Source organism: Oculina patagonica, chromosome 4 (assembly GCF_052425735.1).
Source record: "Oculina patagonica isolate OP01 chromosome 4, crgOcupat, whole genome shotgun sequence".
Taxonomy (NCBI): Eukaryota; Metazoa; Cnidaria; class Anthozoa; order Scleractinia; family Oculinidae; genus Oculina; species Oculina patagonica.
The window spans coordinates 7,326,419-7,344,128 of NC_135761.1; the positions used below are offsets into that span (position 1 = coordinate 7,326,419).

The 17,710-nt window shown below is 37.4% G+C and overlaps 1 protein-coding gene across 1 annotated transcript; it reads right to left on the minus strand.

Moving 5' to 3' along the window:
• Nucleotides 1-4,152: 4,152 nt before the first annotated feature.
• On the minus strand, nucleotides 4,153-11,913 carry LOC144649278 (uncharacterized). The gene is made up of 5 exons (XM_078508751.1): nucleotides 11,136-11,913; nucleotides 10,315-10,388; nucleotides 10,102-10,200; nucleotides 5,052-5,258; nucleotides 4,153-4,730 (listed from the first exon to the last, which is right to left on the minus strand). The coding sequence occupies exons 1-5, from the start codon at nucleotides 11,462-11,464 to the stop codon at nucleotides 4,255-4,257; spliced, it is 1,185 nt and encodes a 394-aa protein (XP_078364877.1). The 5' UTR covers nucleotides 11,465-11,913; the 3' UTR covers nucleotides 4,153-4,254.
• Nucleotides 11,914-17,710: the final 5,797 nt, after the last annotated feature.

A 17,710-nucleotide genomic window follows, 5' to 3' on the forward strand; every position in this document is an offset into this window, starting at 1 on the left:
ATCCGATTTACAAGCGCTTGTTTTACAAGTCCGCGTTCTACAAGTCCGTGCTTAACAAGCCCTCGTTTTACAAGTCCGCGTTTTACAAGTCCGCGTTTTACTAGTCCGCGTTTTACAAGTCCGCGTTTTACTAGTCCGCGTTTTACTAGTCCGCCTTTTACAAGTCCGCGTTTTACAAGTCCGCGTTTTACTAGTCCGCGTTTTACAAGTCCGCGTTTTACTAGTCCGCGTTATACTAGTCCGCGTTTTACAAGTCCGCGTTTTACTAGTCCGCGTTTTACTAGTCCAGTCCAGTCCTCGAAATACAGTATGCCAAAACTCCCCGCCCTCTAAAGATAAGTCCTTGACGGTTCTTGTCGTTTTTCGGTGCCTATTCATCTTCGGCATCTTTCTCATCCACCTCTCGTTCTGTCCTGTGTCTGTCATCACACGAAAGAAAAGCTGATTCTCAAAAAATCTGCCACAAAAGGAAATTGACAAAAACAATATGAAAACCATATATCGAAAGTTTCTTATTCTAAAATTTTATCATACGTCTTAATTCAGAGCTACAAAGAAGTTCCTCCTTTTGAGTTATTGATACTGTTCTTACAGTACCTCTTTCCACTAGCGAAATTTTACAAAATTCCTTCGCGGCGAAAAGGTAGCGCGAATCCAGAACAGACTCCAATCGAGAGTGGGTTAATTCTAGATTACTATTAATTAACTATTACAACATTCATTTTTAAAATAGTTTCCCAAGCCGACTAAGCTAACTAAACGTCGAGTGTATCTTTCAGTAAACAAAACATGCCGTTATGACGCCGGAAATCCAGCTCACGCATACTATACCCCGTGACTCACGCAAACCTCCGACTTACGTGCTACTACAGTCATTCCTTTCTAAACATTTTTTTTTTGACCACCACCGTACCTTTCTACCCAAAAAACTCATGAAACCGCCCGGTTTTAACCTGTTTTAACCTTTCAAAAATTAGAGCGTTCGAAACTAAATAAGATCCGTAATCACAAACAACATACAGCCGTTTACCAGCACTCTTTAAAACTCCTGAAACCCTTCAAAATCAGGCAAAATAAATCTTTGAAATAACCTTTATCAATGTTTCTTATTTTTTATTCAGTTCTATAAAATGCCTTTCATACACTACTGTCAAACAAAAATTTCAATTTCCTCAAGTTTCAAGACAAAAGAGTAACAAATATTTCGTGCACAATGTAATTTGATTAAGCCAATATTATCACGTCTAAAAATACTTCAAGCAATTCAGTGAAAACCCGTTTTTTTTCGTAACAACGAAAACCACTTTCGAATAATCAATACATGAAAATAACAATAAGATCAAAAGGAAGAAAGGAACCTTTCTAATTATTTGAAGACTTTCAAAGCCGTGATATTATGCATCCAATCCGCGATAAAATTTAATTACAACAAAATCCAAGTTCTCATTTTGAAGTCCATTTTTTTCAGTTGATACCTTTATCCAACTTGTGAAAAATTCCATTCAAGTTCCTATTAATACTGTACATTCCCAATGTTTTGCTCAGGTCTTCAGAAGCGTCTTACTAACCAAATCTAAAATAATTCCAAAACATGCTGTACAAACATTCTACTCTTTGTGACAAACGACTTGACGACCAATTGTTCAGAAATGAAAATCGACACAGTTCTTGCTAAATAAAAAAAAAGTTTTACGGCGGAGTCAGGCTCAAAAAATATACCGCAAGATCACACCCCCCATTCATAGTCAGAAACCAGTAAACCATCTAGTTTGCTAAAAAAAACACTGCGTGACATCAATGACGTTACCTTTTTCATTTACAAAAATAACTTTAACTTGTCAAAGTAAGTGCAATTTCACAATGGTGAATATCAGTACAGTATGGGGCCCAGTTCTCGGCCACTTTGTGTTTAACGCGTTTTTTCACACTCCAGTTGAATTAAAAGAAAAAGGTATTTCCTTCAAACGATAGACTGATTCATGTGCTTTAAGTATCTTGAGTTTGATCGTTCAATTCGATATAGAAAGCTCACACGTCGAGTTTACGCGGAGGTAGGTGAATTTGCATTCCCGAAAAATTTGTTTGTTTACGGCTCCTTAAAATTCATGGATGTAGTTAAATTCGTATTTTATCCAAAAGCCCCCACCATACGAGCTAATTTTTGGCGTGTGAAACGTAGAATAATTCAGCTTTCTGCTTTAGTTAACTTTTCGTTGAACCGTTGTATTTTTTGGTCCTAATTTACTTCGAAATTTTTTCTTGCGACGTTTGCGTATTTGCCAGTTCTCGGCCACCCTGCTCGCTATCACAGCTTAGCGCTTGGTTTTTAATATAATTTCATCTGCTGCTGCCAGAATGAAAGAAATAAATGTTTTAAAACTAAAGTTCAATCTTATCTCTAAGTTTTGAGCTGACTCTTGTCTTGTCTATTATTTCTACAACACCTAAATCTTTCAAGACCTTTTCACTGCAAAATAAACCATCTAAATGCACGGGTCACACAATGCGGTTTTGCCAGAACCTGCACATAGGCAACTAGGCGCGTTAAAATCCTTCTTTTCTAAAGTAAAACAAAGCCTCATAAAAATAATTTGGGATCGATATAACATAAATAGGTTTACAGAGTGATTTTATGACTGTGAAAATTAATTGAGCATTTTTTTTACAGATAATTACGCACAAGCTTTTTAGTGGCCGAGAACTGGGCCAAGGTGGCCGAGAACTGGACCCACAAATGGAGCTTTTATTTTTATTATTGCTCGGGCAAATTAATTTTTGACCGGTCGATAGCTTTACACCAAAAAGCTGAATAATGTAGCTTGCTCTGGAAGAAATTTCAAGTTCCTGCGGTTCTTCTGAGGTAAGAAATACAAGTTTACGTCAAAAGTGGCCGAGAACTGGGCCCCATACTGTACTTTGCCCATGGATGTAGTTAAATTCGTATTTTATCCAAAAGCCCCCACCATACGAGCTAATTTTTGGCATGTGAAACGTAGAATAATTCAGCTTTCTGCTTTAGTTAACTTTTCGTTGAACCGTTGTATTTTTTGGTCTTAATTTACTTCGAAATTTTTTCTTGCCACGTTTGCGTATTTGCCAGTTCTCGGCCACCCTGCTCGCTATCACAGCTTAGCGCTTGGTTTTTAATATAATTTCATCTGCTGCTGCCAGAATGAAAGAAATAAATGTTTTAAAACTAAAGTTCAATCTTATCTCTAAGTTTTGAGCTGACTCTTGTCTTGTCTATTATTTCTACAACACCTAAATCTTTCAAGACCTTTTCACTGCAAAATAAACCATCTAAATGCACGGGTCACACAATGCGGTTTTGCCAGAACCTGCACATAGGCAACTAGGCGCGTTAAAATCCTTCTTTTCTAAAGTAAAACAAAGCCTCATAAAAATAATTTGGGATCGATATAACATAAATAGGTTTACAGAGTGATTTTATGACTGTGAAAATTAATTGAGCATTTTTTTTACAGATAATTACGCACAAGCTTTTTAGTGGCCGAGAACTGGGCCAAGGTGGCCGAGAACTGGGCCCACAAATGGAGCTTTTATTTTTATTATTGCTCGGGCAAATTAATTTTTGACCGGTCGATAGCTTTACACCAAAAAGCTGAATAATGTAGCTAGCTCTGGGAGAAATTTCAAGTTCCTGCGGTTCTTCTGAGGTAAGAAATACAAGTTTACGTCAAAAGTGGCCGAGAACTGGGCCCCATACTGTACTTTGCCCAGTAAGCTTTTTTCTCTGTCCTTCCGCCGAAGCAAAAAAACACAACCTGATTACACATTAACCCAAAAGTCGACCAAGTGTGCCTGCAACGATTTCCTGTCAAAACTAAAATGAAAACCATTGCGGTATGCGTCACCCGTAGCGGTTTTGTAGCAACCCCAAGCCATCCCCGTCTTTTTGGCCGCGCCAGGAGACTACGCTCTAGGACGACCAAAGGGTAAACTATAAATCGGCCACGCCCGATTAATGAGCTCATGGGAACATTCCAGAGTTGCTATAATTAGCGTTTCCAATTGATCGATCTTTTTAACATTTTTTAGAAGTCCGAAAAATAAAATATTGGCCCCGATTGCGGAAAGTTTTTAGTTGCTATAACTAAGTTGTCTTAGAATGAAGAAACTTCACCATTTAGTCACGCTTCAAGACTTTTATTCATTTGTTTTACAACAATGAACACTACTTTTAGCTATGGTCTGAAGCTGCTTCTAAATGCTTTCCCTTTGGCCAGCTTTGGCTCACTTGGTGCACACAGCGCATGTCAGCTCTCGGCCATGAACGTACGGGAGGCATGGTAACGAGCCACAGTGTCCTTCCACGAGGTACAGCAGGGCACCATTTTTGTTGGCATGGCTGCCATGAACAAACTCTGCCTCACCGTCAACGCAAATGAAATCACGAGACTTCTTGTGGCCTGAGTTCTCCGACATTAGATACCCATCGTATTCCTCGGTCCAACCAGATGGACAGTCATCCCTTGCAGGTATCATCAGCTGAGTTGCACGTGAGCTGACGTAACACACAGCACATGGGGCGTCGTGATCATGAAGGTTTTGTTTAAATGGGTTGAATCCGCTGACTTCATATTCAGTGCCAAAAATATATGACGCCGACTGAAACCCGTCCTTGTATTTGTCGTATTTTGGGGTTTTTGGCAAGCAAAGGTACTGTCCTCCACCACCGATGTGGTTATATTGGTCGCTTCCAATGATACCTAGCATAAGAGTGAAAAGGTAACAAATTAATTCCGAAATGACAATTCAATAATATTCCTGCCTTTTAACCTGAGTTTGAACTTTAAATGAATTCAGGATTGGAGCGAAGCTAAAGCCAGCTGAATATGTGCGGGTTAAGTGAAATAATTGTTGATAAGTTAAGATCTCAATGAATTATCATGAACATAAGCTGAGCTGAAGTACACTTTTCAGATATATTTATTCTTTACTTTCCAGATATATTTATTCTTTACAATGAAAAGTTAGCATATACTAAAACGCGTTTCAACAAATTTTCAAAGTAAGATAATAATTCTTACCTTTATAAACCATCTGAGCACCATTTGGACATGTGGTTCTTCCCCAGCGAACGTATTTCACCCCAGAGGTCCCAGTTCCGTCTTGTCCTTTATCACCTTTTGGCCCTTGAGGTCCCTTTAACCCAGGACTTCCAGTAGGACCTGTGTCTCCTTTTGGGCCGGGAGGGCCTGGAGCCGGCTTGTTAGTACCAGGTTTTCCCGCTTCACCTAAATCGATAGAAAGATTTTAGTCATTCTCGTCCCCATAGTCCTTTCGTTTCTCTTAGCCGGCTTGGCACGAGAAAACGAAGGGCTCTGGGGACATAGGATTTTTGAATTAATTCGAAGTTTTTGATTGGCTGTTTTGAACGAAGAATTCCTAAACGGAAGTCAAAAACGTAACGACTCTCTCTTACATTCTTTTGAAACATCATGACTGCATACATGAAGTCCGGAAGTCCTAGGATCTAGGACTGGAAATCCTGTGTCCCCGAGCCCTTCGTTTTCTCGTGCCAAGTCCCAGCCGGCTAAGAGAAACGAAAGGGCTATGGGGACAAGAAAAGATTTTAGTCTGATAGTTTTTTTAAGTGACCTGAAACGTGAAAACCCTTTTAGCCCGCTTAGTATGGGGTAATAAATTCCAACTTTATTATTAGTCTTCCTCAAGGAAGCCTTAGTCGTAATGTGACTTGTATGTAGAAAGTCCTTAACATTCTAAGAAAAGCAAAAAGAATGCAGAAATAAAGTTAACACTTATCAGTCCTAGATAGCTAGTCCTTGTTTAAACTGGAAGGAGCCTATCGAAGAAACTTTCTTAATTTGTTTAACTTGCGTCTAACTGTGGACTAAAATATACAATTTTTCATTTCCATGGTTACTGCAGTTTCTGTCGTTGCGGTACTTGTATTAACTTATATCAGTTGTTTTAGGTGTTAAAGTTGCTGCAGTTGTAACGTTTCTTCCCTGTGACGTTGTTGTAGCTAATGCAGTTGAGATGCAGTTTCTAAATGAGCCGCCCTCCCGCGATTGTGGTGGTTCTCAGTCGTAGTTTGAAACCTCTGTTTGTGTAGTTCCGGTTGTCGGTATATCTGTCTAAAACCTGGGGTTTTGTAGTTATTTTGTGTAGTTTGAGTTAATTTAAGTTCTTGTTGTTTGTATAGAACTTTTTCCACGAAGGTTGAAGAAAAATTTAAAACTTGCTCAGTTGAAATTTCTGTAGTTGGTGTTAATGGTGTAGTGCTAGTAGTTCAGAAGTTGCAGTTTAGCTTCTACTGTTTTCCGTATGTTTTTTTTTTTTGTAATTTTTGTTGTTCTTTTTGTGTCTCTTGTTTCTGTTTCTATTGTAGTTTGTGCTACGTTATTTCTCTTATTATCGCTGCTGCTGTTGTTTTTGAGTCTAATGCTTGCGTGCGCTTTGCGCATGCGCATTAGACTCTTTGTTATATGAAAAAAGCTGTTAGCAATCCCAAGGGAATGGTTCGGGATCGATAATCGTTCGCTGTAATGTAGAAAACAATGATCAGCTGCAAGAACGGACTCCGTACGGACACGCACGATTAGTTTCAATTAAAAACAGCCAATCAGCGACACGTGTTCCCACGCATAATTAAAAGTTCTTTCTCAAGTCACGATTATTCAACACTTGAACAGGACGAAATAATTTTCCAGTTAAGACATTTGTAAGCTTTTTGTGAAAATAAATCTTCGTTTTCAGTTCAGTTAAGCACTTGTGTTTTCGTCTTGCTTAAAAAGCAAGACGTCTTTGAGAAAAAATATTTCGACGGCGACTCGCGTTTATTTACACAATGTGACCAAATATTTATTTTGTTTTAAAAAATAGAAAACTTTACCTCGGTTTTTGTATTTAAGTCATTCGAATTTTGACCAATTTTTTCTTTACAGTGCAAACAAAAACCTTCAAAAATAAAAGATGTACATGGATAAATGTAAATCAAGTTACGCGACTAAATCAAAATGCGTTTGTTTGGCCGCTTTGCAGTATTACACTGTCCCGGCCTTTGCCATACACTGAAATCGAATTTCATGCTTTTACGACTCTCAGAGATCTTAAGTTCTTCTTACAGCTAGAAAAATCATAAAATGGTTACATTGATATGGAAGTGATGATTCGCGAAATTTGTACATCATGATAAACAGTCTTCGCTCCTGTGTATGGTAGCTCGATAATAATTGCCTAGTTTCCAGCGTTCAAAAGGTCATCATTATATTGACGTGAGCATTTACACCCGTTTTTAGGAAAATCTGTCACTAAGTGCGTGCAGTACAATGGAGTAACAGTCACTATTTCAAGTGCTTTTATTGCAAAATCTGTTTCAAGAGTCATCATCAAAATGGTGAAAAATCTGAAAGAAAACGATGTGAAGTTCTTCAACCCTTGTTGTAATGAACATGCTTTTTGTAAATCGTCACGCAATCTTGTCCAAATGTTTAATCGTTTCTGCTTTTACGGACAATACGGAAGAAGTAACATCAACTCCTGTTCATACTTTAAATTTTGTGAAGCATATAACATTTATGACTGTTTCGTTTTCATCCATAATCATCCACGATGCCCCTAGCTTGCTATAAGCATTTTAAATTAAACTCCCGAACACAAACCTCTAACCAATTTTAACCCGCTTACGAAAACCGCGCAATCTGTATCACTATGCCATACGGCATTAGACTCATGTCACCCTTGGTGACCTATTTTTGTTGTTTCTGTAGTTTCTGTTTCAGCTGCATCTGCAGCTTTTCTACTTTTAATTAGTTGTTTCTGTTGCTTCTGTTGTGTCTGTACTTTCTGTTATTTCTGCAGTAGTTTCTGTGGTTTTTATCTGTTTCTGTAGCTTTCTGTAGGTTTTGGTTTTTGTTGTAGTTTGTGTTACGTTATTTCTCTTGTTATCGCTGCTGCTGTTGTATCTGAAGTAGTTTCTGTTGTTTTTGATGTTTCTATTGCTTTAATTAGTTGCTTCCGTTTGCTTTTGTTTTTTCTACTGTTTTTGTCTTGTTTGCTGTTTTTTGTTGATTTTGTTGTTTCTATAGTTTTTTTGTTATTTTTGAAGCTTCTGTTGAATCTGCCATATTTTATTTGCTGTTTCTTTTTTTGATGTTTCTGTTCTTTTTGTTGTTTCTGCTGTTTTTGTTGTTTTTTGAAGATTTTTGTTTCAGTTGCATCTGTAGCTTTTCCGTTTTTCTTGTTTCTGCAGCTTCTGTTGTTTCTCCAGTTGTTTCTGCATTTTTGTAGTTTCTGTTGTTCTTTTTTTTCTGTTGTTTTCTGTTGTTTTGTTGCTTCTGTTGTTTCTATTGATTCGATCATGTAGGTTTTTGCTGTTTCTATTGTTTCTTTTGCCTAAGATGTTTTTGCTGTTTCTTTCAATTCTATTGTATTTTGTTTCTGAAGTTTTAGTTTCTTTTGCTGTTTTTGTTGTTCTTGTTGTTTCTGTTGTTTTAGTGCAGTTTAGTTGCTTTTGTTGTTTCTGTTGATTTTGTAGTTTTTGTCGTTTCTTGAGTTTCTGCTGTTTTCATTCTTTGTTTATTTTTGTTTCTCTTATTTCTGAGTAGTTTTTTGTTGCTTCTGTTTTTTCTTTTGCCTTAGATGTTTTTATTGTTTCTTTTAATTCTATTGTATTTTGTTTCTGAAGGTTTAGTTGTTTTTGTTGTTTTAATTTGTTGCCCTTCAGCTGCTTCTGTTTTTTGTTGTTTCTTTTGTATTTGTTGATTACGTCTGTTTTTTCTGCAGTTTTTGCTGTTTTTGTTGTTTCTGTTGTTGTAGTGCAGTTTAGTTGCTTTTGTTGTTTCTGTTGATTTTGTAGTTTTTGTCATTTCTTGAGTTTTTGCTGTTTTCTTTCTTTTGTTGTTTCTCTAGTCATTTTTTGTTTCTCTTGTTTCTGTAGTTTTTTGTTGTTTCTGTTTTTTCTTTTGCCTAAGATGTTTCTGTTGTTTCTTTTAATTCTTTGTATTTATTTCTGAAGTTTCAGTTTTTTTTTCGTGTTTCTGTTGTCCTTCTTGCTTCTGTTGTTTCTGTTTTTTTGTTGTTGTTTCTGTCATTTCTGTTGTTTGTTTCTATGGTTGTTTTTGTTTATTTTTTTGCTGTTGTTGTCGCGTTGGGCGAGTTTTACTTTTGCTTTCCTTAAACACAACATGATGCCAACATGGCGGCTCTAATCCTTTCTTTCTTTTGCACGTGTTCTCGGGAATCCCGAATTACGCAATACACGCGGGACTGTTCAATTTCGTGGAGTAATTTCTCCACGACAGTTGTTTTTTTGCTTGGATTGTTTCTATGGTTTGTGTTTTTTTGGAGTTTCTCTTGCTTCTATTGTTTGTGTTATTTTTTTTAATGAAGTTTCTGTTTGGTAGTTGCTGTTGTTTTAATCCTGGGCTTTTCCCTTGTTTCTGTACTTCTGTTTTCTGCTGTCTCTTTTTGTCTTTGTTGTTGACAGTTGTTGCAGATTTTTCTTAATTTTTTTTTGATTTTTTGGTTGTTGCTTTTCAGTTGTTTCTGTAGTAGTTGTTGTTTTAATCTGTATTTGTATTTGTTTCTGTTTTGTTTCAGCTGTTTCTGTATTTTCCTGTTTTTTGTTTTCTGGATTTTCTGTTTGTTTTCTGTTGTAGGTTTTTGTTTCTGTTGTTTCTGAAGCTTCTGTTATTTGGTGTTGTTTTTGTAGTGCCTGTAGTTTCTGCAATCCCGGAAGTAGTTTCTTATATTTTTGTTGTACTGCTTATATTTTCTATTTACTGCATGCAGTAGGTTTTGTTCTTTCTGCAGTTTCTGTGTTTCTGTACTTTTTTGCTGTTTCTGTAGCTGCTATGTTTTCTGTATAGTTTTTGTTTTTAGTTTCTGTTGCTCATGTAGTTTGCGCTTTATCTGTAGTCTGTTTAGTGCTGTAGGTTTTGTTAGTTTTGTTGTTTCTGTATTTTTTCTTGTTTTTGTGCGTGTTTTTTGCTGTAGTTCCTGAAGTGTGGTTGCTGTAGTTTCTTAAAATTCTGTGGTGTATTAGCTTCTGCTGTTCCTGTTGTTCCTGTTTTGGTAGTTGGTGAAGATCGGTTGTGTGGTGTTATCTCTTACCTTTAGGTCCCTGCTTTCCAGATGTCCCAGGGGTACCCGGTTTTCCCGGAGGCCCTGGAGGTCCCATCAGACCTCCTCTTCCATCACGGCCATCTCGCCCTGCGAAGATTGAAAAGAGTGTACAGAGAATCCGCTTAGTCTTTGGTATCAAAAACAATAAGAAAAACTTAAGCAAGTACTTTGTTTTTAAGGTGTTGAACAATTCATACATACCTCGTAGGTAAGCTAGAAACCACCAATCACTATGTTCCTTCGGGGACATCACAGAACGGTTGTTTGAATTAATCCTGGCAGAAAAAAAAATACGAACAAGCAAGTTTATGAAGTCTTTGACTAATCATCCTCAAATTGCATTCAATCATTTCAGTTCAATATACGCGCAGAATCACATTATCTTTTATTCCCCGATGATAAAGCTGGCAAAATGGAGTGGCTAATATTAATACTTCACTTTAAAACAATTTTGCGAGGTGGTGTACGCACAGAAAGCGTGAGTAAAATACTGAAAACACACAGCAATTATCAAAGAGAAAATAATATAACATAAAGATAATAAAATTTCTTTCACAAAATTGGGTCTATTGTTGAGTTGTGTCCAACAAATAAAAGTTGCGCTTAGCGTTCTTTTTGGATATTTTAACAAAAAATACTTAATTCCTCGTGAAAATAAAGCCATGAGGAAGCAACAGGATGGTGTAAGAACTAAATGACTTGAGATCATGAATCGTCAGTCTGGAATTAAAAGCTGCTCTGAATATCGGGTACTGATATAGGCAGTAATTAAGGTTACTCCTAGTTTAATATGCCCAAAATAATAATAAAAATATATATATAGAAATTTAGGTTGAGGCCGTTTCACAATTCCTGAGACTTAAAAGGTTGAATTATAAAGGACATAAGCTCATCATAAAGTCAGTAATTTGAGGATTTTAGCAATTTTATTCAGCACCGATTCCAATCCAAAGTAAAATTTTTTGTATTACTCAAGACAACGTTAGCTTGACAAAGCTCGCTATATATACATAAGTGGATACCTTTTCTCCAGGGCTTGTAGACGTTTTTCAAAATCTGCAATACTGCTGACTTGAGTTTTTTGCTTCACCGATCTCTTTTCTCGGGCCTGCAAGACCTGCTTTGCGCCTTTTTGGTCATCAAAGGAAATGTTGGGGTTTGGTTTCTCGCCTCCATGCAAACTCTCCAACCTCCCTTCCATGGCGGCAATGCGCTGATTCACCAGGAGATAGTTGCAAAACAGAAAGGCAGAGCAAATCACGACCACAGACACAATGACCCACAGGCCCATACGAGCAGTAAAATTGGCCGGGGCAGGTTTCATCTCAGACTGAATAAGTTTTCCGTCCATAAAAACTGACTTCGAAGCTTTCGAGTGATCCTCGCTGAACTAGGGTTGTCAAGACCAAAGCTTAACTTTATCGATGACTAAACGAAATTTGATTGGAGGCTGTGTAGATACGAAATGTTGACTTTTTGGACGAGAATTTTCCGGCATCTGTAAACAACAAGTTGCCGAAGTCTTTTTACGAGCAAACGTTGGACCGAAATGCGTTTGTTTAAGTTTTTTTCTACTTAAAATTGGCCTGCAATATAAGTTTAATTATTGTCACATTAGTTAACACGGTTGAATATAGATGAAGTTTCATTTGGAAGCTATCTTCGCACTAACGCGCGCTGTTATGATTAAAGTGAGAAAAAACAACTAAACGAAATTATGCGTAGCTGTCAAGAACGTGACCTTTTATCAATATAGAAAATTGTTGATACATAACATAGTTACTTCTAAGACTCCAACATAGATACATTTGATTAGCTTTTAAATTTTTAAATTCTTAAACTTTTACTTGTAGAATTGAAGGTGCTGTTACCCAACATTTTCTAGGATATAGTATCCGAAAAGCTGTCATAACTCGCAAAGATAGAAAGCGAAATTCCTTTACGGAAGTTTATAAAACAAAGTCAACAATGGCGACTGAGTTAAATAGGTCTGTAAATCGAAAGAATAATCAAAACATACATTATCCATTTTATTTCGATAATTTCGATATTTTCGACTAATTGCGGAATTGAAAAATAAATTGCAGTTAAATTGTTAAGCCGATCTAAGCTTAAAAGGCTTCCATTGAATTGTGAAATAAACCGCTTTTACATTTGGGCCAGGAAGTTTATCTTGCAGGGAAATTTATTCAGTTACTGTATCGGGTCAACAGACAAAGTGTAAACAGTTTTTGTGTTTTGCTGCAGCCGCAATGGCTGCAAGCAAAACACATTGAGAGCTGAAGTTTGTGCCGTAAGGTGTAAGGTGTAAGTGCCGTAAGGTGTAAGTGTCGTAACAGAGGAGAAATCTGAACTACCGATGTCAATCAAATCCATGAACAAACAAAATCGAAACCAATGAACCGTAGCGCTGATCGCATTCGAAGTTACGGGCCAAAGTATTCGAACGCAAACCACGTTGGACACGTTGGAAAACAGAAAACCGATTTAAAAGTATATCGCATTGGGAAAGAAAACAAACTGTGGCGCGACCACTCCAGTTTTATGAGAAAATTATTCTGCAGTTTTCATCATTTACGAAAAGAGCGAAGACTTGGAACCTCGCCGAAGGTCATAAATATTTTCTCCAAAGGACCGGTTAGTGCACAGTTTGTAAACTTTCGCTTTGAAAATAAACTTACCCTCACCTTGTCTACACTGTCTACAGCATACTAGTACTGTATTAACTCTGAACTTCATATTTTAAAATAAAATGTATGAACGTGTAACTTGTCACGCAAAGACAGCTGGAAAGGAATATACCATGCTGGTAGGCTGCACCGCTAATTGTAGCTGTATTCGAGCTATATAAAAGACAGCTAGAAACGAATTAATACTAGTAACATCACAATGGGAAAGAAACTTATTCAGTGGTTCACACCGTCGAAAACAAAGAAATATTAAAGGAAGTTCTCATTCACCAGATTCACTGCATCAGATGCAACATTCGTCAGTTCGTGTTTAAATGCGTGGCGACCAGTTTGTTTACTAGTTATTAAAAAATAATACGGTCTTCATTTAATAAACAGTTCATCCTTAAATTTCAGCTTTTCTACGACTGACAGGTAGGTACTATAGTATAAGCCCCGCTAAAATAGCTGGAAAGGGAAAGTTTTTTGAAAAATGAATTTTTGACTGCCAGACGCGCTGGCGCCACATGTTTATTTTGTGAAGATTAATTAAACGCCGTGAAAAATAGAATTTGATGTCCAGCGAGCCACTGCATCTTCGGCTACGCAGTCCTCAGTGAATCCTCCAACTTCACAAATTTCTAAAACTTTAAGAAAACGAACTTTCGCAGAATCAAAAATTGGTCCTTATCGATCTTCCGATCTTGTTGTGAAGACACTGAAATTCGACGAGTGTTCATGCGTGAAGGGATGACTGACGAATGATAATAATTATTTGTAAACTTTCGCTTTCAAAATGAACTTTGCGTTACGTTCAACGCCGTCTTTCCGTTGTTGATTTCAACATAACATTGATCAGTAAAATTATCAGGATTGAATTAACACAAAGTGACTATAATATAGTGCAATTATTAACCTGCACACAAGTGACAGACAATAAAAGACGTTGGATTTCAATCTCGACTCACTTGTCTTTCATCAACATGTTCCCTAAGACTTTGCTCTAGCAGCAAAACACATGGACCCATTGGGGCCCTATTTTTTATCAATTCAGGCGAGCGTGAAGGCAAAAATATGTACTCACAAATCCTCCCGGCGTTCTGATTTTACCTTCCGGGCGCGCGCTCGCTTATTTATACATTAAATAGTTTTCTTTACATTCAAGTTACAAGTTCTGTCGGAAAATCGCAAATCGTTTAGTAAACCGTAATTTCAGCGCGGGTTTGCTCCAAATAGGAAAATGAAGCCTTCCTATATTTGCATGCATTGACCATACGCCCGACCATACGTTAGCTTTTTAGGAGCTTTAATCCCCGCAGTAAACTTTTCCGCGAGGACTATTGACAGTAGAAACAGTAGATAGACTTTAAAGAGTTGCCGGAATTTTCACGATGGGATCGTAGAAATCAAACTACAATCAAATCTACATAAAGAAGGCAAGCAAGTCGAAACAGTGTCAGTAAATGGTTTAGTAAGTCGAGACTATTTCATTATTTTTCGCTTTGATATTGATTTGCTTAGCCATGCTTTTTACAAATTAAATATAATCAAAAAATGGTTTTAAAATCGGTTTCTACTGGTTAACTGTGGCTGACTTAACCTTTCTTCTAGCCCATGATTTTTTACTTCCGTTTGTTTTAAAATGAAGCAAATTGCAAATTATATTATTAGTTTGAAAATTTGTATCAACAAAGGATTGTGCATGTCAATTGCATTATGTATCCTACAAGTGGTTTATTGATCGAAGGCAATAAAATTATCACAGACGATTCCTGAATCAATTTACAAATTTATCTCGTCGCCAAAAATCGCTACCGGACACTTCGGCTGATCTTTTTCCCCATTTTTTCCCCTTTCAAAGGGGAAAAATTGATTGTGACGAGGCTCTGATTGCTTTTGTTGTTTGCTTCACGATCAGGTCCCGATAACAAAAATTAAGGATGAGAGTGAATAATGATTTGATACTACGTCCCTGGGCCCGGTTGTACAAAGCACGATTAAGCTAATCCGGGATTAGCGTGAAATTTGGTTTCAATTTTATAACTTTTCATTTAGGATTTCTGTTAATATTATCTGTCCCCCAGTTTTGACGTGGACCAATCTCAAATTTCACAAACCATTAGCTATGGAAAACCCTTTAAGGTCGCGGGGGACACCTTAGGCTCATCATTATGCATTTATTTAAAGCGTATGCACGAAGTACAACGACTCACATCGACAACTTTACGAGATATTTATGACTGGAGAAAAATATGGGCGCGTGCGCGTGATTTGTAAAAAATCCCTGTTTCTTTGATATTTTAACCAATTTAAAACAACACTTAGCGATATACGTTCATATAGATTGTAGGAAGTCTTTGAGCTTATTTTTTTTTAAATTTGACTATTTCTGCAACTAGTGTACTCAGAGTAATCACAAAAATATTCGGCATAAACAATCGTGTCCTTTTTGAAAACGCATCGTTCTCACCATAAAAGCGTGGAAAATAATTACCATAATTACATCTCTCCTTGGCAAAATGATCGTATTTAGGTCGGGACACCTTCGGAAATCTCAAAGTTTGGACTTTTCCGACAATTTTGTGGCAGAGAATACAGCGCGGATACAGAACTTCATGACTTGCCACTGCAGATAGGTAAACTATGAATACTGTAGTGTGTCATAACAGAAGCGGAATTTTAAAAGAGCGCTTTTAGAAAGAGGTAGAAGACATTAAATTCAAATTTGCGCACTTAAACCGCCATAACTTGCTGGCAAACTTTAAATTAAAAAATCCGCTTCTGTTATGACACTCGAGGTATTGACTGATTAGTTTTTGACAAAATCGCAGTGTGCTGTCTTCTACTCGTTCCGCAAACTCTGCCACAAAATCATGTTTTTCCCAATTTGGCACTAACGAGGCTATAACATCGCCGTAAAATGCAATCTACCAAATAAAAGATGACATTCACAATCTTTCATCATTTCGTTATGTCTCTGTAAATTTTGAGCTTAATCGCACCCATAACAGCCGAGAAATGAGCGTTTTAAAAGATGCAGGTCAAGCAAAATTTCCCTTCATAAATTTATTCATGCTGTTGGTTTCCCCCGCGACCTTAAGACAAGAGAAACTAAAACCTCGATCATCTTTTAATCCTGGGTTAGCGTTAATCGCCTTTCGAACAGCCCGGCCCTGGGCAGGTATTGGCTGTATATATAAACTCGCATTATTCCTGCCCTTAGTCTCCACCGAGTTCTGAAAGAATCCTCTAGCGTTGCTTTTTCTCCAATCGGACCATTTTACAGTTGTCTGCTTAGTGACCTGGCCTTTGAATGGAAGTGAGGCTGGAGGTGACCTTGTTTTGATACAGACCTCACTGCTTTTGTTTTGTAAATCATGTTGTTTTGATGCTAATTAGTTTGCATTTACATGATAAAGCAGGGAGGTTTGTATCAATGCAAGGTCACCCTCAGCCTCACTACCATTCAAAGGCCAGGTCACTTGGCAGGCAACTGTAAAATGGACTATTGCAACAGGCGGATATTATGATCTCTGCTGCCCCAATTCACTGCGCAAACTGATAAGTTTGTGTAATTTGTCGGTTTGCTTCTTGTTTTCTTTCAGTTCTGTTTTTATTTTAGCGTTCAACTGAACATGAATTTAAATACGCAGCAAAGAAATTACCCAGAGTCTGTGCTGTTTTACTAGTGGTGTTCGTGATGTGGCAGTGCTCCTTGTTGAATGGTTTAAAAACGAATTAATGCATACCTTGAAGCCGCTCACGAAGAAATCGGCATCGCATCTCTGTCGTTGTGAACTGACTCAGGCTTGAAGGCTTACGCAATGGCAAACAACGACAATTTTTAAAAATCAGCAATTTATTGAATCCCTTCTTCCTTTGTCAAATGCAACCGATATTCAAGACTTTGTTAATTAGCTTTAATAAAACCGCAATGTATACCAGATTTCCCTGTATACATTTTATCTGGTTCCTTTTTGGCTGCCTATCAGCTTTGTTTAATCAGTATTGCAACTAAAGGTAGGCGACCTCGAAGTATTTTCATGTTTAACTTCGGCAGCGAAACGATAAACACTGTAATAGCATCTAAGTTTTACAATAGACCAGTTCGTCGCTTTCTCCGCCATTGTAGCCGAACCTCGTTTCCAAGCCGTCTTTTGTTTATCCCAGGCCCCATGAGCCCAGAATAGGGGCGGCGTAGAGAGATCCTGGAAACTGCAAAAGTTAGGTCGCTGTACTCGAGTATTGCAGTGGCAGCTTTCAATGCAAATCATCATCCGCAGTAACTTCTACAGACCAAAGTATGAGAAAATTAAACGCGACTGCTCTCAGCCCATTTACATCCTTCAAACTACAATCAGAAAAATCTTTTGCCAAAGTTATCTTTGATTTGTTTATAGACTGTACACGCTTCATGCTTCAGGATTCAAACTTCACATATACTGAGGTTGTTTGACATTTGCTTCGTGTTGAAACCTTTGACTTCCTGGAGGAGTAAGCCCATGTCTTGTCACACAAAGATAATACAAAATTTATGTCTGACCTGAAAATGCCATGTCATTTTGTCAATAATGGGGGATTTTTACGCTCCCTTATTACCTTCAGTTCGCGCGTATTCGGGAAAATGTCCAAAGCAATGACACGGCCGGGCACAGGTTTGGTGAAGCTCGTCCAATACATAATTTTCATAATTTCAATATTTAAAGTTTGTTGTTTTTAGTTTGAAACATAAGATGTGTAACACAAAGTTTGAAGAATGGGAACATCTTAGAGTAATTAATCCGATTTTTCCTTTTTCCATGCATATACAAGTCATCTTTTGTATACGAGGACAGAATGGCGCATAATGTGAAATTTAACTGCTGTCTTTGTTGTTTGTTAAATGATAATCATTTCCTTCAAGTTACAAAGCAAATTCACCATTTATC